Source organism: Bos mutus, chromosome 6 (assembly GCF_027580195.1).
Source record: "Bos mutus isolate GX-2022 chromosome 6, NWIPB_WYAK_1.1, whole genome shotgun sequence".
NCBI lineage: Eukaryota > Metazoa > Chordata > Mammalia > Artiodactyla > Bovidae > Bos > Bos mutus.
The window spans coordinates 95427075-95452813 of record NC_091622.1 but is presented as its reverse complement, the minus strand read 5'-3'; the positions used below and the strand labels follow the sequence as shown (position 1 = coordinate 95452813).

Here is a 25739-nt window from a genome sequence, read left to right as displayed (position 1 = left end):
GTCAGGGGCAGCGACGAGAGGAGTTACCCCACGTCCAAGGTCAGGGGTGGCGGCCAGGAGGAGATAACCCACGTTCCTAAGCCCGAGGCCAGGGGCGGCGGGCAGGAGGAGCTACCCCACGCTCCCACACTGGAGGCCAGGGGCAGTGGCCGGGAAGACCAACCCCACGTCCAAGGAGCCGTGGCTATGCGGGTGCAGGAGGGCCTAGAGGAGCTATCCCACACTGAAGGTCAGGAAGGGTGGCAGTGAGGAGATACCCTTTGTCCAAGGTAAGGAGCAATGGCTGCACTTTGCTGGAGCACCCGTGAAGAGATACCCCACGCCCAAGGTAAGAGAAACCCAAGTAAGATGGTAGGCGTTGCAAGAGGGCATCAGAGGGCAGACACACTGAAACCATACTCACAGAAAACTAGTAAATCTAATCACACTAGGACCACAGCCTTGTCTAACTCAATGAAACTAAGCCAAGCCCATGGGGCAACCCAAAATGGGTGGGTCATGGTGGCGAGATCTGACAGAATGTGGTCCACTGGAGAAGGGAATGGCAAACCACTTCAGTATTCTTGCCTTGAGAACCCCATGAACAGTATGAAAAGGCAAAATGATGGGATACTGAAAGAGAAACTCCCCAGGTCAGTAGGTGCCCAATATGCTACTAGAGATCAGTGGAGAAATAACTCCAGAAAGAATGAAGGGATGGAGCCAAAGCAAAAACAATACCCAGCTGTGGATGTGACTGGTGATAGAAGCAAGGTCTGATGCTGTAAAGAGCAATATTGCATAGGAACCTGGAATGTCAGGTCCATGAATCAAGGCAAATTGGAAGTGGTCAAACAAGAGATGGCAAGAGTGAATGTCGACATTCTAGCAATCAGTGAACTGAAATGGACTGGAATGGGTGAATTTAACTCAGATGACCATTATACCTACTACTGAGGGCAGGAATCCCTCAGAAGAAATGGAGTGGCCATTATGGTCAACAGAAGAGTCCAAAATGCAGTACTTGGATGCAATCTCAAAAACGACAGAATGATCTCTGTTCGTTTGCAAGGCAAACCATTCAATATCACAGTAATCCAAGTCTATGCCCCAACCAGTAACGCTGAAGAAGCTGAAGTTGAACGGTTCTATGAAGACCTACAAGACCTTTTAGAACTAACACCCCCAAAAGATGTCCTTTTCATTATAGGGGACTGGAATGCAAAAGTAGGAAGTCAAGAAACACCTGGAGTAACAGGTAAATTTGGCCTTGGAATATGGAATGAAGCAGGGCAAAGACTAACAGAGTTTCTCCAAGAAAATGCACTGGTCATAACAAACACCCTCTTCCAACAACACAAGAATACACATAAGAGCTGTAGAAAAAAGATCTTCATGACCCAGATAATCATGATGGTGTAATCAGTGACCTAGATCCAGACATCCTGGAATGTGAAGTCAAGTGGGCCTTAGAAAGCATCACTACGAACAAAGCTAGTGGAGGTGATGGAATTCCAGTTGAGATCTTTCAAATCCTGAAAGATGATGCTGTGAAAGTGCTGCACTCAATATGCCAGCAAATTTGGAAGACTCAGCAGTGGCCACAGGACTGGAAAAGGTCAGTTTTCATTCCAGTCCCAAAGAAAGGTAATGCCAAAGAAGGCTCAAACTACCGCACAATTGCACTCATCTCACACTCTAGTAAAGTAATGCTCAAAATTCTCCAAGCCAGGCTTCAGCAATATGTGAACCATGAATTTCCAGATGTTCAAGCTGGTCTTAGAAAAGGCAGAGGAACCAGAGATCAAATTGCCAACATCCGCTGGATCATGGAAAAAGCAAGAGAGTTCCAGAAAAACATCTACTTCTGCTTTATTGACTATGCCAAAGCCTTTGACTGTGTGGATCACAATAAACTGTGGAAAATTCTGAAAGAGATGGGAATACCAGACCACCTGACCTGCCTCCTGAGAAATTTGTATGCAGGTCATAAAGCAACAGTTAGAACTGGACATGGAACAACAGACTGATTCCAAATAGGAAAAGGAGTACATCAAGGCTCTATATTGTCACCCTGCTTATTTAACTTCTATGCAGAGTACATCATGAGAAACACTGGACTGGAAGAAACACAAGCTGGAATCAAGATTTCTGGGAGAAATGTCAATAACCTCAGATATGCAGATGACACCACCATTATGGCAGAAAGTGAAGAGACTCTAAAAAGCCTCTTGATGAAAGTGAAAGTGAAGAGTGAAAAAGTTGGCTTAAAGCTCAACATTCAGAAAACGAAGATCATGGCATCTGGTCCCATCACTTCATGGGAAATAGATGGAGAAACAGTGGAAACAGGGTCAGACTTTATTTTTCTGGGCTCCCAAATCACTGCAGATGGTGACTGCAGCCATGAAATTAAAAGATGGTTACGCCTTGGAAGGGAAGTCATGACCAACCTAGATAGCATATTGAAAAGCAGAGACATTACTTTGCCAACAAAGGTTCGTCTAGTTAAGGCTATGGTTTTTCAGTAGTCATGTATGGATGTGAGAGTTGGACTGTGAAGAAAGCTGAGGGCAGAAGAATTGATGCTTTTGAACTGTGGTGTTGAAGAAGACTCTTGAGAGTCCCTTGGACTGCAAGGAGATCCAACCAGTCCATTCTGAAAGAGATCAGCCGTGGGATTTCTTTGGAAGGAATGATGCTAAAGTTGAAACTCCAGTTCTTTGGCCACCTCATGCGAAGAGTTGACTCATTGGAAAAGACTCTGATGCTAGGAGGGATTGGGGGCAGGAGGAGAAGGGGACGACAGAGGATTAGATGGCTAGATGGCATCACTGACTCGATGGACGTGAGTCTGAGTGAACTCCAGGAGTTGGTGATGGACAGGGCAGCCTGGTGTACTGCGATTCATGGGGTCACAAAGAGTCAGACACGACTGAGTGACTGAACTGAACTGATTTGAATATTTCCTTTGGTAACTGTTATGATGGATACAAAACGATATACATTTGTTAAAACCCACAGAATTGAACAACAGGACAAAGAGTGATCTCTAATATAAACTATGGACTTAGTAATTTTTCAGTTTGGTTTATTAATTGTAACAAATATAGCACATTAATGCGAGATGTTAATAACAAGGGAAGTTGTGTAAGTATGAGGAGAAGAAGTGGAAACTATACTTTGTCCTCAATTTTTCGTAAACCTCAAACCAATCCAATAAAATAAATTATATTAATTAAAATATTGCATATAATTCAATGTTCAGTGTCCATAAATAATGTGTTATTGGCATGGAGGAAAATAAAACTACATACACAGAAACATTCTAAAACTACATACACAGAAACATTCTCATAAAGAGAGTTGCAAAAATCTCAAATAATATATGAGCAAAGCAATTTGGATAGTCTACTGAAGAAGTAATTCAAGGAGCATTGTTACCTGGAAAGCATATCAAAATTTATATATACATAGCACACTGTATAACAATTTTATTTATAATAATAATTTCAGTTGATGGCAAAACTGCATTTGGAAAGAAATATTGACATCCATTTCTGGTTAAGTCTCAAAGCAATATTAGGAATAGGAGTATATTTCTCTCCATTTAAAATATTAAAATTAAATCGAGTCAGCATCATATGAATGGTTTTTAACAATGCAAGCTTCTCATTTCAAGAGATTTCATAGTAGACATTTCTTGGGTGTCTTCCAAACTCATGATAATCTCCCCCTCTCTAGAAACAGCCCTTGAGACTCAGGGATGGAGCTCCATGTAGTATGTCTACCATCTGACCTTTACCATTGCTGACTGATGTAGTAGACACCCAACCCTCTGATGGCTCATCAGGCTTTGTCTCCTGAGAATCTGAAATTTAGGGCTGACAGACAGAGATTGGGAAGTAGTTGGTCCTCTGCTTTATTTACTGACAGCGTTTGACAGAGAGGCTTTCAGAATCCTCTATTTTTTCCTGAGTCTTGGCTTTCAACTGTTCCTTGGATTCTAGTATACTCCTATTTCCACTTAAATGTGTGAGATTTGTTTATGTGGCTTCCAAACAACAACAGAAAACCTCAAGTAACTCAGATGCTAATAGGTGTTTGATGGTGAAAATGGAGGCGTGTTGATCAGTAGACAATTTGTGTGGGAACTTAAACAAACTTACAGAGCTCTCTTTATTTTGGAACTTCTCAGAGTCAATAACATGTCACATTGTGAGTCTTGAGGAGAAATCTGCAGTATGCAATTTCACAGCCTTATTTGACCACAGAATATTTTTTCTTTTGGAAGATACTGTAAAAAGATTGGTGTGCTACAGAACATGTTTTGGGAAACAGTTCCCTAGCGGTATTCTCAATAAACCAGCATCTTCATCCTCTTGACTTAATTGGTTCTAGAAAGTCTTGGCCAATTCATGTCACATCTACAACAATCTTTTGGTAGCTGTAATGAGGAGGAAATTAATTCATAATAGCAGTAGTATCAGCAGCAAAAATAAAAACAGAAGGTGCCTGAGATTCCTTTTTAATCCAAGTTAATGAATTTATTGAGGGAAGCACTTATTCATTATTGTGTCCCTGGAAGAGTATCTGGCTCACAAGAAGCAAAAAAAAAAAAAGTGTGTGTGTGTGCGTGTGTGTGTGTGTTAGTCGCTCAGCCATGTCCAACTCTATGCAACCCTATGGACTCTAGCCTCCCAGGCTTCCCTGTCCTTGGAATTCTCCAAGCAAGAATACTGGAGTGGGTAACCAGTCTCCAGGGGATCTTCCCAACCCAGGGATCAAACCCAGGTCTCCTACATTGTGTCCTTCATAATTAAATAAGCAGAAAGTGAAATCGCCCAGTCATGTCCGACTCTTTGTGACCCCATGAACTGTAGCCTAGTAGGCTCCTCCATCCATGGAATTTTCCAGGCAAGAGTGCTGGAATGAGTTGCCATTTCCTTCTCCAAGGGATCTTCCCGACCTAGGGATCGAACCCAGGTCTCCTGCATTTCAGGCAGATGCTTTACCTACTGAGCCACCAGGGAAGCCCTAAATAAGTAGATATTTTCTTTCAATTTCCTTGAGATTAAGATAGTTTCTGGCTATTGTTAACTGTTTAAATCATACTATTCTGGGAAATACAATAAAATTTGAGGATGCTGGTCAAAGATCAGGTAGTTCTAAGTATATACTTTCTTATCTTACAAAAACTGTAGTATAAAGTAGGAATTGCACAGAAAGAGTATTCATCCAGTCACATTGTCACGCTGCTTTTCTTCCTTTTGTCACCACCAGTAAAAGAGGAGGAATGAATTGCTGCTCCAATGACTGAGTATCTTGGTGGTGGTTTAGTTGCTAAGTCATGTCCGACTCTTGTGACCCCATGGACCGTAGCCTGACAGGGTCCTCTGTCCATGGGATTCTCTAGGCAAGAATACTGGAGTGGGTAGCCATTTCCTTTTCCAGGAGATCTTCCTGACCCAGGAGTCAAACCTGGGTCTCCTACATTGCAGGCAGATTCTTTACCGACTGATCTATGAGGGACGATTGAGTACTTTAGTATCCCAGACTTCTCCCTTTATTCTCTTCTACTCACACTCTCTACTCCATTGAACTGGATGCATTGTTTAGTCAGAACTACTTGCTTTTCTGAAGATTCTCATTCATTCACAAGACTGTCATAGTTGTTGTAATTAAAGTGTGTTAGTTAAACACGCTTTAACTAAGTGTTGTAGTTAAAGTGTGCTCAGTTGTTTTTGACTCTTTGTGACCCCATGGACTGTAGCCCACCAGGCTCCTCTGGCCATGGAATTCTCCAGGCAAGAATACTGGAGTGAGTAGCCATTCCTTTCTCTGGGGGATTTTCCCAACCAGGGGATCAAACCCAGGTCTCCTGTATTGCAGGCAGATTTTTTTTACCATCTGAGCCACCAGGGAAGCCCAAAGGAGAACATAAATCTGCATAGCCTGACTTTCCTAGATTTTAAATTTTAGTGGTGCTGGGCTCCTGGTTGATGCTGAGTCAAGTTTCCCTTCTCTGGGATTTTGGACTTGGGTAAAAAGAGAAGGGGGAAGGGAAGGAAGGAAAGAGGGAGGAAGAGAAGGGGGTGGAGGGAGAGAGAGAGAGTGAGAGGTGCACACCCAGAGAAACAGAGAGGCTGTTCTGTTGGAAGAGAATATGATGCACAGAGAACAACACAGTAATGGGGTAGAGCAGGACTTCTGACAGTGTATGATGATGATTATTCCTGCGATGCAGACATATTCCTTTCTTTAATCCTAGGAGACAGCTCAGTGTTTTTACAAGAAAGCTTCAGATCGGATAGCCATCACTTGCAACCAGTCTTGGACAATGCCTTTAAACTATCACTTGGAGAAAATTATGCTTAACTTGCAAGGCTATTCTGTTCAGCTGAGGGAATCTATAAATAGATTAGAAAAACAGCAAGGAGAAATCATAGATGTTTTGGATTTTGAAGAGACCTTCAAGAGCCAAAGTCTGGAGAGATAAAGTGATTTGGCCAATTACCAACATCAGCTTGCCAAACAGTCTGGTTCTTAATGCTCTTTACTCTTTATTGCATTGCTCAATTTCTGGTTTCATTTCCTTTCTGTCGGCTAGTTCATTCTTTGGTCCTATGTCTTTGGCTCACCATTCTTCTGCTGATGCTCATATACATTTCACATAGTTCCTTTCCTTGGCCCTGCATGCGACCATTAGCTTCAGGTTAAAATTACTTTCTTTGTGAACCCTGGACTCATGTGTAACAGCTCTCTAATCGCTGTCTCTTCTTTCCTGGGTTAAAGTCAGTTCAATGAACTTTCATAGAAGGAGTTTCCAATTCCCAGTAGTCGCATTAGTTTGACCTTAGTACTGTGATCACAGGGCAAGGTAAGATGTGAGAGCTAAGCTCAACACAAGGACATGTCATTTAAAACATTTATAGGAGTTGTGGCTCTGTTGATATAAAGTATATATAAATAGGGGCTTCCCAGGTGACTTAACGGTAAAGAATCCACCTATTAATGCAGGAGATGCATGAGATGTGGGTTCCATCCCTGGGTCGGGAAGATCCCCTGGAGGAAGAAATGGCAACCCACTCTAGTATTCTTGCTTTGAAAATTCCATGAACAGAGGAGCCTGGTGGACTATATAGTCCATGGGGCCGCAAAGAGTTGGACACGATTGAGCGACAGAACATGGATGAAATCTTACATAGATTCATTGAATATCAGTCAACCTGGGTGGGTGCTGCAAACTTAAATCAGGCTACAAAATCAGGCAACATGACATCTGAATCCAAGGCCAGCTGCATGGGAACACGTGTACACCCATGGCGGATTCATGTTGATGTATGGCAAAACCAATACAATATTGTAAAGTAATTAGCCTCTAATTAAAATAAATAAATTTAAATTTTAAAAAAATTAAAAAAAGGAAAAAAAAAAAGACATGATATTGGAACTCTCAGAAGTCTAGTCTTGGCTTTGCACTGGCCCAGAGGTTCTAATCCTGAGAATGTCCTGGGTATTTGTGGTCCACATCCCACGTTATGGGCTCACATTCATGTCTAAAGTTCTGTTCCTCCCTCCCTCCACCCCGGTACCTCAGAATGTGATTGCACTTTGAGAAACAGCTTTTGAAGTGGTACCGAGGTAAAATGACACCATTACAGTTGAATCTAATCTAATCTGACTGATGTTCTCACAAGAATAAGAAATTTTGACATGTGGAGAGATACCAGGGATGCCTGCACAGAGGAAAGACTGAGTGAAGAAACAGCAAGAAGCATGGCACATGCAAGCCAAGAAGAGAGGTCTCAGAAGAAACCAAACTTTCTGATACCTCGATCCTGAGCTTACAGTCTCTAGAAGTGTCAGAAATAAATTCTCATTGTTTAAGCCACGCAGTCTGTGGTATTTTGTTATGGCATCCCCAGCAAACAAATACTCTGTTCAATACTTACTATCATTACATTCAGTTCAGTTCAGTTCAGTTCATTTCAGTCACTCAGTCAGGTCTGACTCTTTGCAACCCCGTGAACCACAGCATGCCAGGCCTCCCTGTCCATCACTAACTCCTGGAGTCCACCCAAATCCATGTCCATTGAGTCGGTGATGCCATCCAGCCATCTCATCTTCTGTCGTCCTCTTCTCCTCCTGCCCTCAATCTTTCCCAGCATCAGGATTTTTTCAAATGAGTCAACTCCTTGCATCAGGTGGCCAAAGTATTGGAGTTTCAGCTTCAACATCAGTCCTTTCAATGAACACCCAAGACTGATTTCCTTTAGGATGGACTGGTTGGATCTCCTTGCAGTCCAAGGGACTCTCAAGAGTCTTCTCCAACACCACAGTTTATTCAGTCATTAAATTCAGTTCATTAAATTAAGTCTCTGTGCTGCTGGTGGGATGCAGATCACGTGCCCTGAGTTCCTGCTAGCATTTCTGCCTGCTAACTGGGGGATGCTAAGGTGCATGTGGCTTCTTAGCGCCTGGAGCTCAGGCCCCGAGCACTTCACTCCTTCTCAGTCACTCTTTTCAAGCCTTCTGCCATCTGTGTGGGCCTCAAAAGTGCATCCACACTTAACGTGACGATGGAGTAGGAAGAACATGGAATCCATCTCTCCAGCTAGACAACAATTGTACTGGCAGAAACTGTTGGAGATATTGACTAGAGGGGCACAACAACCCACTCAGTATTCTTGCCTGGAGAATCCCATGGACAGAGGAGCCTGGTGGGCGGCAGTTCATGGGGTTGCAAAGAGTTGGACACTACTGAAGCAATTAACACACCACACACATTCAATTTAGAAGGTAATATAAAAATTACTTTTGATGACATAATTAATTTTTGTGTCTTAAATGTTGGGAATAAATATAGAAGCAATCTAAATATATGAATTATTTTAAATATTTGAAATAGCTATACTTAAGAAAGATCTTCACGACCAAGATAATCACGATGGTGTGGTCACTCACCTAGAGACAGACATCCTGGAATGTGAAGTCAAGTGGGCCTTAGAAAGCATCACTACAAGCAAAGCTAGTGGAGGTGATGGAATTCCAGTTGAGCTCTTTCAAATCCTGAAAGATGATGCTGTGAAAGTGCTGCACTCAATATGCCAGCAAATTTGGAAAACTCAGCAGTGGCCACAGGACTGGAAAAGGTCAGTGTTCATTCCAATCCCAAAGAAAGGCAATGCCAAAGAATGCTCCAACTACTGCACAATTGCACTCATCTCACACGCTAGTAAAGTAATGCTCAAAATTCTCCAAGCCAGGCTTCAGCAATATGTGAACCGTGAACTTCCAGATGTTCAAGCTGGTTTTAGAAAAGGCAGAGGAACCAGAGATCAAATTGCTAACATCTGCTGGATCATGGAAAAAGCAAAAGAGTTCCAGAAAAACATCTACTTCTGCTTTATTGACTATGCCAAGGCCTTTGACTGTGTGGATCACAACAAACTGTGGAAAATTCTGAAAGAGATGGGAATACCAGACCACCTGACCTGCCTCTTGAGAAACTTATATGCAGGTCAGGAAGCAACAGTTAGAACTGGACATGGAACAACAGACTGGTTCCAAATAGGAAGAGGAGTACGTCAAGGCTGTATATTGTCACCCTGCTTATTTAACTTATATGCACAGTACATCATGAAAACTCTGGGCTGGAAGAAACACGAGCTGGAATCCAGATTGCCGGGAGAAATATCAATAACCTCAGATATGCAGATGACACCACCATTATGGTAGAAAGTGAAGAGGAACTAAAAGGCCTCTTGATGAAAGTGAAAGTGGAGAGTGAAAAAGTTGGCTTACGGCTCAACGTTCAGAAAACAAAGATCATGGCATCTGGTCCCATCACTTCATGGGAAATAGATGGGGAAACAGTGGAAACAGGGTCAGACTTTATTTTTTGGGCTCCAAAATTGCTGCAGATGGTGACTGCAGCCATGAAATTAAAAGACGCTTACTCCTTGGAAGAAAAGTTATGACCAACCTAGATAGCATATTGAAAAGCAGAGGCATTACTTTGCCAACAAAGGTCCATCTAGTCAAGGCTATAGTTTTTCCAGTGGTCATGTATGGATGTTAGAGTTGGACTGTGAAGAAGGCTGAGTGCTGAAGAATTGATGCTTTTGAACTGTGGTGTTGGAGAGGACTCTTAAGAGTCCCTTGGACTGCAAAGAGATCCAACCAGTCCATTCTGAAGGAGATCAGCCCCAGGATTTCTTTGGAAGGAATGATGCTAAAGCTGAAACTCCAGTCCTTTGGCCACCTCATGTGAAGAGTTGACTCATCGGAAAAGACTCTGATGCTGGGGGGGATTGGGGGCAGGAGGAGAAGGGGACGACAGAGAATGAGATGGCGGGATGGCATCACTGACTAGATGGACGTGAGTCTGAGTGAACTCTGGGAGTTGGTGATGGACAGGGAGGCCTGGCGTGCTGCGATTCATGGGGTTGCATAGAGTTGGACACAACTGAGCAACTGAACGGAACTGATACTTAAAAATATTTAAAATAGCTAAAACTTTTAAGAAACACTGGCATATTAGGGATAGATGATCTAGTTTGAGTGTGTGTGTGTGTGTGTGCTTACTTGCTCAGTCGTGTCTGACTCTTCTTGATCCCATGGACTGTAAACCACTAGGCTCCTCTGTCCATGAAATTTTCCAGGCAAGAATACTGGAGTGGGTTGTCATTCCTACTCTACGCGATCTTCTGAACTCAAGGATCAAACTGCATCTTTTGTATTTCCTGCATTGACACGTGCCCTCTGGGAAGCCCAGATTATTTAATAGGTAACACCGACTCAGCTGACATGAGTTTGAGCAAACTCCAGGAGATAGATGAGCAAACTCCAGGAGATGGTGAAGGACAGGGAAGCCTGGCATGCTGCCATCTATGTATGGGGTTGCAAAGAGTCGGACATGACTGAGTGATTGAACAATAAGAAGCACTATTATTCTAATTTAAAATGTATACAAAACCAGAGAAACTTACATAGAAAACAAGTTTATGGTTACAAAGGGGAAAGGGACAGGCAGAGGGATAAATTATGAGTATGGGGTTAACAAATACAAATTACTATACATAAACTAGCTAGTCAACAGGATTTACTAAATAGCACAGGGAATTGTGTTCAGTATATCATAATAACCTATAATGGAAAATAATATGAAAAATGTATAACTCAATCACTTTTCTATACACCCGAAACTAGCACAATATTGTAAGTCAAATATACTTCAATTAAAAAAAATATGTAAATTATACCCACCTGGGAGGCAGCTCCTAAAAACAAAGGGATTAAGAGAAAATTAATTCTGGATAAAAGTTATTTTTATTTTAAAATAAAATATGATATTTGAATAATTAATTCAGACTATTTTAAATTAAAATCTTATAAATTTATGAACTATATTGAAACTTTTATGAGAACATGAATCATTATAAGTTTAATTTATTAAATTTATGACAGTTACTTAAATCTGTAGGAAAGGTTGTTAGTTGGAAAATTGAAATCATTAGAAACTTGAATGTAATGAAGCTCATAAATAAAATTTAAAATGTTTACAGGATTTTAGTTAACTACACTATAGAATTCATAAAAATAATTGCTAAAATTTCACCAAATCTATGGATAGAAAAATAATTTGTATATATATTTAAAATATAAGTTGTTGTATTGTTCTGTCACTCAGTCATGTCCAACTCTTTGCAACCCATGGACTGCGGCAGGCCATGCTTCTCTGTCCTTTATCATCTCTTGGAGTTTGCTCAAACTCATGTCCATTGAGTCGATGATGCCATCCAACCATCTCATCCTCTGTTGCCCTCTTCTCCTCCTTCCCTCAATCTTTTCTAGCATCATGTTCTTTTCCAATGAGTCAGCTCATCACATTTGGTGGCCAAAGTATTGGAACTTAAGCTTCAGTATTATCCTTCCAATGAATATTCAGGGTTGATTTCCTCTAGGATTGACTGGTTTGATCTCCTTGAAGTCCATGGGACTCTCAAGAATCATCTCCCGCACCACAATTCAAAAGCATCAATTCTTCAGCACTCAGCCTTCTTAATGGTCCAACTCTCACATGACTACTGGAAAAACTATAGTTTGACTATACGGATGTTTGTTGGCAAAGTGATATCTGTGCTTTTTAATACACTGTCTAGGTTTGTCATTGGAGAAGGCAATGGCAACCCACTTCAGTGCTCTTGCCTGGAAAATCCCATGGGCAGAGGAGCCTAGTAGGCTGCAGTCCATGAGGTCGCAACGAGTCAGACACAACTGAGCAACTTCACTTTTTTCACTTTCATGCATTGGAGAAGGAAATGGCAACCCACTCCAGTGTTCTTGCCTGGAAAATCCCAGGGATGGGGGAGCCTGTGCCGTCTATGGAGTCGCACAGAGTCGGACACGTCTGAACTGACTTAGCAGCAGCAGCAGGTTTGTCATAGCTTTCCTTCCAAAAAGCAAGCGTCTTTTAATTTCATGACTGCAATCACCATCTGCAGTGATTTTGGAGCCCAAGAAAATAAAGCCTGTCACTGTTTCCATTGTTTCCTCATCTATTTGCCATAAAGTGATGGGACCAGAGGCCATGATCTTCATTTTTTAAATGTTTAGTTTTAAGCCAGATTTTTCACTCTCCTCTTTCACTTTCATCAAGAGGCTCTTTAGTTCCTCTCTGCTTTCTGCCATAAGCATGGTTCATCTGCATATATCTGAGGTTAATGGTATTTATCCTGGCAATCTTGATTCCAGCTTGTGTTTCATCCAGCCTGGCAGTTTGCATGATGTACTCTGCATATAAGGTAAATAAGTAGGGTGACTATAAATATCCTTGATGTACTCCTATCTCAATTTTGAATCACTCTGTTGTTCCATGTCTGGTTCTAAGTGTTGCTTCTTAACCTGCATACAGATTTCTCATGAGGCAGGTCAGGTGGTCTGGTATTCCCATCTCTTTAAGAATTTCCCAGTTTGTGTGATCCACACAATCAAAGGCTTTAGGGAAGTCAGTGAAGCAGAAGTAGATGTTTTGAATTTGTAAATGTAATAAGTCAAGCATTTATCCTATTTCAAAAACAATCCCAGCTTTACAGAAATGTTGCAAATTCAGAACAAAGATTTTTTTCCCCCATGAAATATTTATAATTTGCTGACATGATGCCTTTTGACTCCCAAATACTTTAGTATAATTTCCTGCAATCAAGGACATTTTTGAATATAACCACAGCATAATAATCAAAATCAGGACATAAATATTTTTACATTACTACCATCTAATCTTTAGAAATCATTCAATTTTTACCGATTGTCCCCAAATTCCCTTTAGAAGATATGGATAAAACTCAGAATCTTGTGTTGCATTTCTTTTTTTGGCCCTACCACGTGGCTTGTGGAATTTCAGCTCCCCCACCAAGGATGGAACCCGGATCCTTGGCAATGAAAGCACCACGTCTTAATCACTGAACCACTAGGGAATTCCTCATGTTGAATTTGAATATTATGTCTCTCTAGTCTCACTCAATCTGGGATAATTTCTCAGTCTTCTACTCTGATAATCTTGACACTTTTGAAGATGTCAGGCCAGTCAGTTATTTTGTAGAATGTCCCTGGATTTGGGTTTGTCTGTGTTTTCTCTTGATTAAATACTAGCTATGCAACTTTGGCAGGATTTCTACAAAAGGGATGCAGAGTTCTTCTATTGCACCTTAATTAGGTGAAGAACAAACTCAGTTCACCTCTTTACTAGTCATATTCTCTTTGATCATTTACTGAAAGTGGTGTATTCCAGGCTTCTGCATTGTTCTCTCTGTAATAAGTATTTTGTGGGAGATACCATGTAAATACTCTGCTCCTCATCAAACTTTCCATTTATTCTTTTAAGTAGATCTGTATAGACTCATGGTGTCCTATTTTATACCTGCTGTTTTCATTATTTGATGCCCAACCTGTACCAAATTTGGCCAGTGAGAACCCTTTCAAGGTGGAGTCTGTGTTCCTTTGATAAGTTCATTTCATTTTTCTGGAACGTCTTTGCTTTCTGGCACAGAAAGGGATTCCAGACTCTTTAACTCTCCCTGCCTCAGTCCTAGAACCAGTTATTTTCCTATGGATCCCTCCTTCCCTTTGGGAGAAAATAGTGTTGAGGAATGAAGATCTGGGTGCGAGATGTGCTCATTTACATTGGGTGTTGCTGCTCCGAGGTTGTCTCAGTGGACAGAGTGTTGGAATATGAATGCATACACACAGAGGTGTATGTTCTGTATCTGTTGTATTTACTGAGAATGAAGGGATCGCACCAATACATCCAATTCTAATTTCACACCACTCTACTACTCCACACTGGGATCTGACACCTCGAACCAGACTATCACCTCCTCCATGAATACATCCTGCTCACTGCATTGGAACTGGGGACAACCTACTCTGTGCTCTCCCACCCCAACCCTGACACTGAGCCTTGCTTGGCTCCACCTAATTGCCTTAGAACTGGATTGCTTAGAAAAGGAAGGAAGGCAATGGGAAAGAGGAGAAGTAGCACGTGTGCTTAGGCATGTCTGACTCTTTGTGACCCCATGGGCTATAAAGCCCACCAGGCTTCTCTGCCCACGGAATTTTCCAGGCAAGAACACTGGATTGAGTTGCCATCTCCTACTCCAGGGGTCTTCCTGACCCAGGGGTTGAACCCTCATCTCCTGGGTCTCCTGAATTGGCACGCGGATTCTTTACCACTGCGCTACCTGGGAAGCCCCAGAAGGAGAGCCAAATATTAACCTAAATTCACAAACGGCCTCTGAACATCTTTTCTGCCCAAAAGTCACCTGCAGGGGCATATTAGGAAAACGTGTTCTTCACTCTTATGAGGTCCTCATTTCTCTAAAACCTCTCGTTTCCTTTAGATTTCATTTTCTCAGCTTTATTGTCATGAAGTTCACATTGTCTAGGCCTATGAACATATTAAACACTTCAATCATTTTATACATCAACTCATGGGATACTCAAGATTATATTTACTCATGTGTGTGTGTTAGTCACTCAGTCGTGTCCGACTCTTTGTGACCCCATGGATTGTAGCCTGCCAGGCTCCTCTGTCCATGAGATTCTCCAGGCAAGAATACTGGAGTGGGTTGCCATTTCCTTCTCCAATTTACTCGTGTAGTGCTAATGAAAACCTTAAAAACCTTTGGACAGTCTTCCAACCTCTTATGTCAGATGGTAAAGAATCTGCCTGCAATGTAGGAGACCTGGGCTTGATCCCTGGGTCAGGAAGATTCCTGGAGAAGGGAATGGCTACCCACTCCAGTGTTCTTGCCTGGAAAATTCCATGGACAGAGGAGCTCGGTGGGCTACAGTCCATGAGGACATAGCTGAGTGACTAACATCAAATTCAATGATTTTAGGAGATAGCACTGCCATGTAGCATAAGGCTTTGCCTAACTCTGTTTGGCAATATTAGGACCTAGGACATTTTTGGACATTTGGAAACGTGGAAAATCTGAGGTACAATGTAAGTCACTAATTACTTAATCTTTGAAGAAGCAGTAAGATTTTCTTCCATGAATTACTGCAATCAGCTTCAGTGTTTAGGGGGAAAAAAAATTAGAAAAACCTCAAAGCAGATTAAGACAATATTAGTACCACAGAAAGAAAGTCAAGGTCATGATTTCCTCTCTAATTTCTTTATTAACTTTTATTATTCTGATTTGCCTTATAGCTACTGGACTCACTTATTATTCTGATTTGCTTCTGGTTATAGGAGTCATTTACATTTAGCAAACCATTGGTGAGGGAACTATCTACGATGTTTGTCGTTAAGTCTTTCTTCTGGAAACGTGGTCAAAAATGACAACTTGTGTGTAGAGCTCTGTTAGGATCGGGCTTCTAGTAGAGTTGTCACCAGGTTGAGCCTAAAATACACAATCATATTGTTAATCAGGTCAGTCCATGCACATAATTCATATTAAATGAATTTTCCTCTTGCTTCAATGTTGTAGCAAACAGAACTAAGAAAGTTGTATCCATGGAAACATATCCAAGTTTCCCCCCCAGATTCTTTTCCCAGGAGTGGTGATAATTCCAGTCAGGAGCTCTGAGGCCCTGGTGGTGACATTACTGAAAACATCTAGGATCAAAGTGGTGTCGCAGGTTCATACTTGTCTAGACTCTGCCGAACCCCACGGGTCACTAACTCTGCAGAATTTCCAGGGAAGGGCTTTGCACACACAGGTGATTGCAGGGTAATAAGTTAAAAAGAACCCTATCTTGATTTCAAGTTTGTTAAATAAAAATGTCTCAGATTTGGAATTGGTTCAGACTCGTGGAACTAACTACCTGTCCATGGTGGGTTTCATGAATAGCTTCTTACTCGTTTGATAGCTATTTGATTTACATGTTCCCCCCTTTACGTTATAATCCGTGAAAAAAAGATTTGGTCCTTTTACTTTTATACAGATATTTTGCCATACTTATAAGGCCCCCAGAGAGACCCTCTGGGAGAAAGTATTCGCTAATGTGGTACTAAAAAGAGAGAAGACAGATCCGAAAAGAGCCAGATAGTATCTAATATTAGTCATTGGGCCTTTCCTGTATTTGATGTACAAAAGAATGCACGATGTTACTTGCTCTCTCTCCTCTTGTAGGAAGAGATGATAGGAATTTAGATCAGGGACTAGAGAGAAGCTTTGATATTATCTTTTCCCCTTGGTATTCAATTTCTTGTGCTAGTGAGAAAAAATATATCAGACCCATCTTCTGTTAAAAGAATGAGTAAAATTGTAAAGATTTTGAAATGGGGAAAACAAAAAGAGTGAGTGTCTTGAGTGGCTTACTCATCCACGTTTTATTCTATGTTTGTGCTATTTTATAACTCATTAAGTTGGAGAAAACTGATAACAATGCAAAATATTCTTCTCTACAAAGATGCAAACTAATTGTGCTAAGTGGCACACCACTGATTATTGCTTCATCTTGAGACCTCTTTTACATTAATTTGTAAATTAATTTCAATCTTTCTTTTTCCCTAAATGTGTTCTGATTTTTTACTTCTTCATTGAACTGCTTACAACATCTTACTTGTTCATTGCATAATTTATGAATAAACAAAATTTTTGACACATTCATTTTACATCAGTATGAGAGTCACAATTATATCCTTTTTTAGAAACACTATCTTGTAAACATTTTGGAGATTCCAATTTGATGCACAGTGGATTCACCTGACAGTTAAAAAGCTTGAGTAGCTGGAGCGTGTCTCTCTTGGGTGACTTAAACTCTTTATTTCTTGGTTTCCACTGGTAAATCCCTAGTAGCAACAGAACTTTAACTTTGTTGATCCTCTGTTTCTTTGCATATTTCCCTTTTTACTATGTTTGTATCTTGTTTTTGCTTTTGGAACTTTTACAGTGAATAAATTATTCCCCCTTGGTGACAACTGTGATTTGGAACTTGATTTTATGGCTTAACCTTTGCGTTTTATGTAAATAGATGAATAGATTACTGAGATTTATTCTTTTTTTGAGTAAGAAACAACAGAAAATCTGATTTGTTATTATTTTTCCTTTATTTGTCTACTTGTCTTTTTTGAAGAAATTAAGAATCTTCATGCCCAGTAGGAAAGAGGACAACTTTTTTGATATACGGGCAGATTACTTTTTTGAGTTTACTCTTGAGTTGTGTTTATGTTTAGACTTGAAGCTACAAGATCCCTATGTGTCTGTGTGTATATATGTTTAGAATTCAGAAAGACCTTTGCGTCTTTATGTATGAGTACACAGTATTTTTCTATCTCTGGAGAGAATTAATAAATTAGATTTAGAAGTCTCCTAAATTAAAGAAACTCTGTTCTGATTGTCCGGTAGAGCTCTTATGTAAATAAGTTCTTATGTAAGTCAAATATTTATAAAATTCCATGAAAATGTGGAAATTAAAGTTTTGATACTTTTTTTTTTTTCCTGTTTGTCCATGCAACATGAGAATCTTCCCCATCCAGGGATAAAACCTATGTCCCCCATGTTGGGAGTGTAGAATCTTAACCACTGGACTGTCAGGGAAATCCAGAGTTTGGATAATTTTAATGTGCTATGCTTAAAGAGTATTCTTATAGAAATGATTTAAAATTTTAAGGTCACACAATGAGATAAATATTTGGCAAATCAGAGTAGTGTAATAATTTTGGTTTAACACAAATAGCTTTTCCTCTGATTTATCAATGTTAGGTATAACATAAACATATTTTATTCTACTGTACTTGTGTTTGCTTTTCTTAAGCTTATTGATGCATACTGATAAAATAAACTAACACTACTCTGATACAATCTGTAATATAATGAGAAATCCATATTCAACAAAATCATTATTCTGACAACTTTATTTCATCAGTAATTTTGTTTTTTACTGTCAACGTGAATATAATTACTCAGATCTTTAGGTAACATAAAAACTTAGACAGCTATTAGATTCAATAGCATAAAGAATATTCATGTGATATCCAGATAACTTCTAATCATGATAGAATACTGAAAATTTGATGCCTAATTATTAAACTTAACTTTAAGTTTATATACTTTTGCTTATAGCCAATGAAAAGTTCCTATTTTGGGTCATGTTAGTGACAATGTTCATTTTTTCTCTTTAAAAAGATATGTGTGTGGCTATACAAAGATGCAAAGAAGGCAATGGCCACCCACTCCAGTACTCTTGCCTGGAGAATCCCATGGGTGGAGGAGCCTGGTGGGCTACAGTCCAGGGGGTTGTGAAGAGTAGGAAACGACGGAGCGACTTCACTTTCACTTTTCACTTTCATGCACTGGAGAAGGAAATGGCAATCCACTCCAGTGTTCTTGCCTGGAGAATCCCAGGGATGGAGGAGCCTTTGTGGACTGCCGTCTATGGGGGTCGCACAGAGTGGGACACGACTGACACGACTTAGCAGCAGCAGCAGACAAAGATACAACATAAACTTCTCTTGTCTGTTAAAATGTCTTTGGAAGAAAGGAATTCTTAGTTATCTACCTCTAATTTTCTCCATGAAAGAGAGTTACTTTGGTTGAAAAATCATAATTAATATGAATGGTTGAGAAGACATCAAAAGCAATGTTGTTGTTGTTTAGTCACTGAGTCTTGTCAGACCGTTTTGCAATCTTATGAACTATAGCCCACCAGGCTCCTCTGTCCATGGGATTTGTCAGTCAAGAATATTGGAGTAGGGTGCCATTTCCTTTTCCAGAGGATTTTCTCTACCCAGGGATTGAATTCGCATCTCCTGCATTGGCAGGTGGATTCTTTACCACTGAGCCAACTGGGAAGCGCCATCACAAGCAACAGGGATAGAGTAATACCACAGTCTCTTTGCTTTTGTGTTTCAAAGAGAAAATAGTCTTATCCTATAGTGGAGTATTTTTTTTTTCAATTAATTCTTATTGGAGTATAGCTGCTTTATTTTTTTAATATAAATTTATTTATTTTAATTGGAGGTTAATTACTTTACAATATTGTATTGATTTTGCCATACATCAACATGAATCCGCCACAGGTATACATGTGTTCCCCATCCCGAACACCCCTCCCTCCTCCCTCCCCAATCCATCCCTCTGGGTCAAATTCTGTGTTAGTTTCTTGCAGTACAGCAAAGTGAATCAGTCATACGTGTACATATGGATACATATATATCCACTCCTTTTTAGATTTCCTTTCCATTTATAGTGGAGGTTTTATAACAGTATATAGTAGCAGTATATATATATATATATATATATATATATATATATATATATAAAATATAAATATATAGTCACTCAGTCGTGTCCGACTCTTAGCGACCCCATGGACTGCGGCCCACCAGGGTCCTCCGTCCATGGGATTTTCCAAGCAACAGTACTGGAGTGGGGTGCCACTGCCTTCTCCGATATATATAGTATATAGGGCCTTCCCTGGTAGCTCAGCTGGTAAAGAATCCGCCTACAATGTAGGAAGTCCCGGCTCGCTTCTTGGGTTGGGAAGATCCCCTGGAGGAGGGCACGGCAACCCACTCCAGTATTCTTGCCTGGAGAATCCCCAAGGACAGAGGAGCCTGGAGGGCTAAGTCCATGGGGTTGCAAAGACTCAGACACGACTGAGCAACTAAGCACAGCACAGCACAGTAATTATATATATAGTATTGTGCTTCTTGGGTGGCACTAGTGGTAAAGAACTCACCTGCCAATGCAGGAGGCGTGAGGATCCCTTGGTCAGGAAGATACCCTGGAGAAGGAAATGGCAACCCACTACAGTATTCTTGGCTGGAGAACCCCATGGACAGAGGAGCCTAGAGAGCTACAGTCCATAGGGTCACAAAATGTTGGACAAGACTGAAAGTGATTTAACACACATATATATAGTATTAATTGTATATAAAATTGTATATATAATTTATAGACTTATGTAGCTATCATGTATGTATTAATAAATATAATTTATACAATTTCTATAGATTTATAATTTATATATGGTTATATAATTACACTATATACTGATATAATTATATATGAATAACTACATATGCAATAGTAGTGCTTTTCAGGCTTTTTTCCTCTTCTGTTATATCTCAGAACCCTGTAAAATCTCAAGACTTACTGAGAACCACAAAGAATTTTTATGTGAGTTATAACTATCAATATTTACTATATTGAAGTGGAAATTGAGAAAAATTTAAGATAGTGATTCATTTGACCATAGCTATGATAAATACATATTGAAATGTTAACAGAAATAACATCTTAGTGTGTGTGTGTGTGTGTGTATATATATATATATATATATATATAAATTATTTTGAGTTCATGGATCTCCTGAGAATTGCTGTGACATAACAAAGGAAAATGAAGGACAAAATTTGGAAGTAAATTTTGCTTGCCTTGGTTTATAGTACTTGATTCTGAAAACAGTAGTGACATGCTAAAATTTCAGTTAAGTTTGCCATATCTTGATGGGCTTGCTTACTGGTTAATTCCTTTACCTACTATATAAAAGGTACTTTTTTTAACCTTCTGTGTAACTGTCTAGGTAGTAAATATTCCAAGTCTTACAAGAATAATTTTCTGCACTTTATGTTGAATTTATTACATTCTTAATTGCTTAAGAAAAAGAAAAATAAGAAAAAAATGCAAGGAACAAAAATTCCTCATTTATAAAGAGCTAGGACAGGGAGGCCTGGTGTGCTGTGATTCATGGGGTTGCAAAGAGTTGGACATGACTGAGTGACTGAACTGAACTGAACTGAAGGTTCTTTATAGTCATGTTAATGTACTGTTAATTTATAAATGTATTGTTTTAAATGTTAAAACAGTTAACTCGGTATTGTTTTTGCAGCATCCTGATCCCATCCTAATCAAGTGTCCAAATATCCTCTGACAACTTTTTAAAACTGATTTTTGCCTTCCTATAATTGAATCCTAAGTATTGAAAAAATTAAACTTTCCAGTTATATTTTACACCTGAAACTATCTTTGAGATTTCCCACAGGGCCTGGAAAAAAATCACAAAGATTTATTTTTTCACCTTTGAAGAGAGCTGCCAGAAAGAGCTAAATTTTTCTGTAGAATTTTGTGGGCAGATTTGCTATTGGTAAATCAGAAGGGGTGTTCAGCCTTGCTGAGGTAGACTTGTATAGGTATAATGCTATTAACATAAATATTTCAAAAATTTTTGGGGAAGTCCCTGGAGTTATGTCATTAAACTTGCTGTCTTATGATATGGCTTTACCCTCAGGGAGAACACTGATTCCAACTCTTAGGAATATTTCCACCAGCTTTTCCTATATATAGCAGAGTTCTGGTGCTGCTGAGCTTGATGATATTAGACAATGGTAGCATAATGTTATGTGTCATCATTTCAACTACTGGTTTTAAAGATACAATTGTTTAGGTCTTACTGCAGACCTTACTAAGCCACTTGCTTGATGTTCCTGGTACAAACAATTGTATCTCAGGATTATTTATGTCATATCTCAATATTTTTTCTTTTATAAAATTATTTTTATTCACTTTTCTGAATCAATTATAGCATTCACAAACTCCTGAAATAAATTTAATCATTATCCTTAGATGGTTTATCATATTTCTTTATTTGGCGTTGGAGAGGAGGCAAGGAATTTGTTTTGAATGTCACAGAGAGAAGTAACCTTTTCTATTTTCTGCATTATTCTTATTCTGAACTCTTATCAGACTGCTTGCATTTGAAAATTACTAGTAATAAATCACTCACCTATTTTAAGTCCCTTTTATCTACAGATAGTATTGTTTTGCTCTGATGCTTCCCAGAAGTGTCTCTTATAGTTACAGGTGAGAATCTGTGTCTTCAACTAAGAAAAGTCTTAGAATATTGTAGAAAATAACTGTATCAGGTACGTCAATTACTGACACTTCAAAGCTAAGCTAACATAGATTAGACAGCTTTCAATCTGCACCGCAATGGACTGAGTCAGGATTTCCAGGTTCTGTTTTGGCCAAAAGAGAGGACGGCATAGGACAGCTAACCAAAGATCCACTGGAGCAGGAATCAGTTATAACTGGGCTGAATAAACTCTTAAGAGAAATTTTGCTGTGGCTATTTGTCTGGAATATTGTTGATATTATTTAATGTTCTATTTTCAGATATCTAAGAATCACCCTATCTCCTTTTCGTTAAGTAATATGTAACACATACAATTTAGTAAAGTCTGCTTTTGTAAAATGAAGCCAAACATTTTAAAATGATTTTAAAATGATAGCTGATTCCCACTTATTCCTCAGTCATGTCCGACTCTTCGCAACCCCATGGACTATACAGTCCGTGGAATTCTCCAGGCCAGAATACTGGAGTGGGTAGCCTTTTCCTTCTCCAGGGGACCTTCCTAACCCAGGGATCAAACTCAGGTCTCCCGCATTGCAGGTGGATTCTATACCAGTTGAGCCAGAAGGGAAACCCATTTATTCCTCTAGGATTCAGAAAATTATTATATTGTCTCCTTTCTTTCCATGCCATTTAGTTATTTGCCTAGGTTCAGTAAGGCTCTGTCGTCTATAATTGTACATAACATAATTGTACAAATTGAAAAACCAAAGCCTTGCCTAGAATGTCATACTTGAACGGAAGAAATGCCTATAAAGTGCTGACCTATTCCTTGACTTAAAAAATCCAAGAATATTGTATATTACATGCTTGCTCAGTCTCTCATTCATGACCAGTGCCTTGTGACCCCATGGACTACAGTCCACCAGGCTCCTCTGTCATGGAATTTTCCAGGAGAGAATACTGGAACAGGTTGCCATTTCCTCCTCCAGGAGATATTCCTGACTCACGGATTGAGCCCACGTCTCTTTTGTCTCCTGCATAAGCAGGCAGAATTTTTACCACTGGTGAAGTGAAAGTCGATCAGTCGTGTCCAAGTCTTTGCCACCCCATGGACTATACAGTCCATGGAATTCTCCAGGCCAGAATACTGGAGTGGGTAGCCTTTCCCTTCTCCAGGGAGTCTTCCCAACCCAGGGATCGAAATCAGGTCTTTCGCATTGCAGGCGGATTCTTTACCAGCTGAGCCACAAGAGAAGCCCATTACCACTAGTGCCAGCTGGGAAACACACTCTATGTAACTAACTTTAAAATATTTGGGAGACCTAGTGAACACAGGTGGAGAAGGAAAGGGCAACCCACTCCAGTATTCTTGCCTGGAGAATCCTAGGGCAGAGGAGCCTGGTGGGCTGCCGTCTATGGGGTCGCACAGAGTCGGACACGACTGAAGTGACTTAGCAGCAGCAGCAGTAAACAGAGGAATTTATGCAAATTTATAGGTATTTCAGGTGAAATATGGTGGAGAGCATTCCTTGGGCTTGGTTTCCTAGCCTCAGGTCAATAAATAATAGAGGATTTTAAAAATCCAATTTGAGATTTCTTGTGAAAATTTCCAAACTCAGTTTAATTTAGTTTTTGTTCAAAATTATATGGATTTAGAGTTTACATGGGCAGCTTAAGATGCCCAAAATGGTAAAATAAACCTTTTGTTGCATTTTTGTAAAAAATCAGACAAATCTAATGAGAGCAGCTTTATCTTATAAGAATAATCTTTCTTTGAAATTATTATGATAAAAAGAGGAGAGGAGGCTCTCAGGGAAAATTGTAAGAGACTTTGAGAGTTACATATCAAATAGTGGCTATCCTGAATGCTCATTTAGATTTTCTCATCTTTGATATTACAACTCTGTAAGTTCTCAAAGTCAGATAATGATTTAAAAACTTCGCATCTATATAAATGCAAGACAGTGGTACTTGGTAGACTGCAACTAACTTTTGCATTGATTTTAGTAGACCAATTGTGCATCTAGTCGTAAATTCATTTCAGAATTTCTTATTCCCTTTATATGCCTCTGCTCTGACTTTTCCTTGGCATCAACATTAATAGCTACCAGTTTGTCGTTAATTAATGAGTTAAAAATCTTTGACACATACAGTTTAGTAAAAAATACATATACATTCTACCTGAGAATCATGATTCTACTTTCTTCTAAAAATTGTTCCTTAACAATAGATAACAAGAGTGCTAGAAATAATCTCACATATACAGCAACAATGACAAACATTGCAGTTGGTTGAGGAAATTTAGCACTTAGAAAACTGACTTCAAATTCACAGCATGTAAGGATTGCTATTAATAAAAGACTTCTGCCTGAAGTCACTACTAGGTCCTAGGAGAGATGGGACTCCAAGCCAAATATAAAATACAAGTAAAAAAAGATACTGGGATAAGATCACCTATTAAAAATTACTGGAAAAGAATAATTGAACAAAGTAAAAAAGACTCTAACCTTATTCTATAAAACCTGAGAAAAATTGTAGATTTTAATGTATAAAGAAAACCAAAAACTTTGTATAAGAGAAACTATCAGTAAAATATTGCCCAGTCTTAGTATGGGAATCTTTTTGAACATAGTAACAATAGGAAGAAATCAGAATGGGACAATAGTTTGGACTATACAAAAATTTAAAATTTGTATGCCAAAAACATTATAAATGTTAAGATAGATATTTAAATTGTAATGCATCTTTAAAATATGACTGCCAAAAGTTGTCTACCTTTATATATAGAATACTTTAAATTTAATTTTAAAAACTACTCAAACTCCATAGCGAATTGTGTAGAGGGCAATAACTAATACAGGAGAAGAAATATAGTATACAAACACATGTGAAAGAAATGTTCACTCCTGACAACAATATAAAGTGAAAATTAAAGTGACCTCTAATACATTTTAACTATAAGATTAACAGTTTCAAAAGTGTGCAAAATAGAGCATGGTTTTTGGCAGTTTTAAACAGTTCAGGTATAACTGTAAATTGATATGGTCTAACTGCAAAGTGATTTGACAATATCTTTCTAAAGTTTTACAATGTACATATCTTTTGATGAAGCAATTTCCTTTTTAGGTGTCCATCTTAAAGAAAAAGATCAGAAACTTGGTTATAGAGAGTTGTTCTTTAAACCTAGGGAGAAAAATGGAAACCAACCTAAGTGTCCATGAGTAGGAAATTCTTATATAAAAGACGAATGCTTTAGAGGATGGAGTGAAGTGTTAGTTGCTCAGTCGTGTCTGACACTCTGCATCCTGAGGACTGTAGGCTCCTCTGTCCATGGAATTTTCCAGGCAAGAATACTGGAGTGGGTAACTTTCTCTTCTCTAGGGAATCTTCTCAACCCAGGGATCAAACCTGGGTCTCCCGAATTGCAGGCAGATTATTTACCTTTGAGT

At 39.3% G+C, this 25739-nt stretch overlaps 1 protein-coding gene and 1 non-coding gene across 2 annotated transcripts in view; both read right to left on the bottom strand.

Moving 5' to 3' along the window:
• Positions 1-4940: 4940 nt before the first annotated feature.
• On the bottom strand, positions 4941-5012 carry TRNAF-GAA (transfer RNA phenylalanine (anticodon GAA)). The gene has a single exon. It is a non-coding gene; the product is annotated as a tRNA-Phe (tRNA).
• A 10652-nt stretch (positions 5013-15664) lies between these two features.
• CFAP299 (cilia and flagella associated protein 299) overlaps positions 15665-25739 on the bottom strand; it is a 719586-nt gene continuing 709511 nt past the window's right edge. The window contains exon 6 of the mRNA XM_070372982.1: positions 15665-15890. Within this exon, the coding sequence (XP_070229083.1) occupies positions 15795-15890 (96 nt within the window). The 3' untranslated portion in view covers positions 15665-15794. The remainder of the gene's footprint in view (positions 15891-25739) is intronic.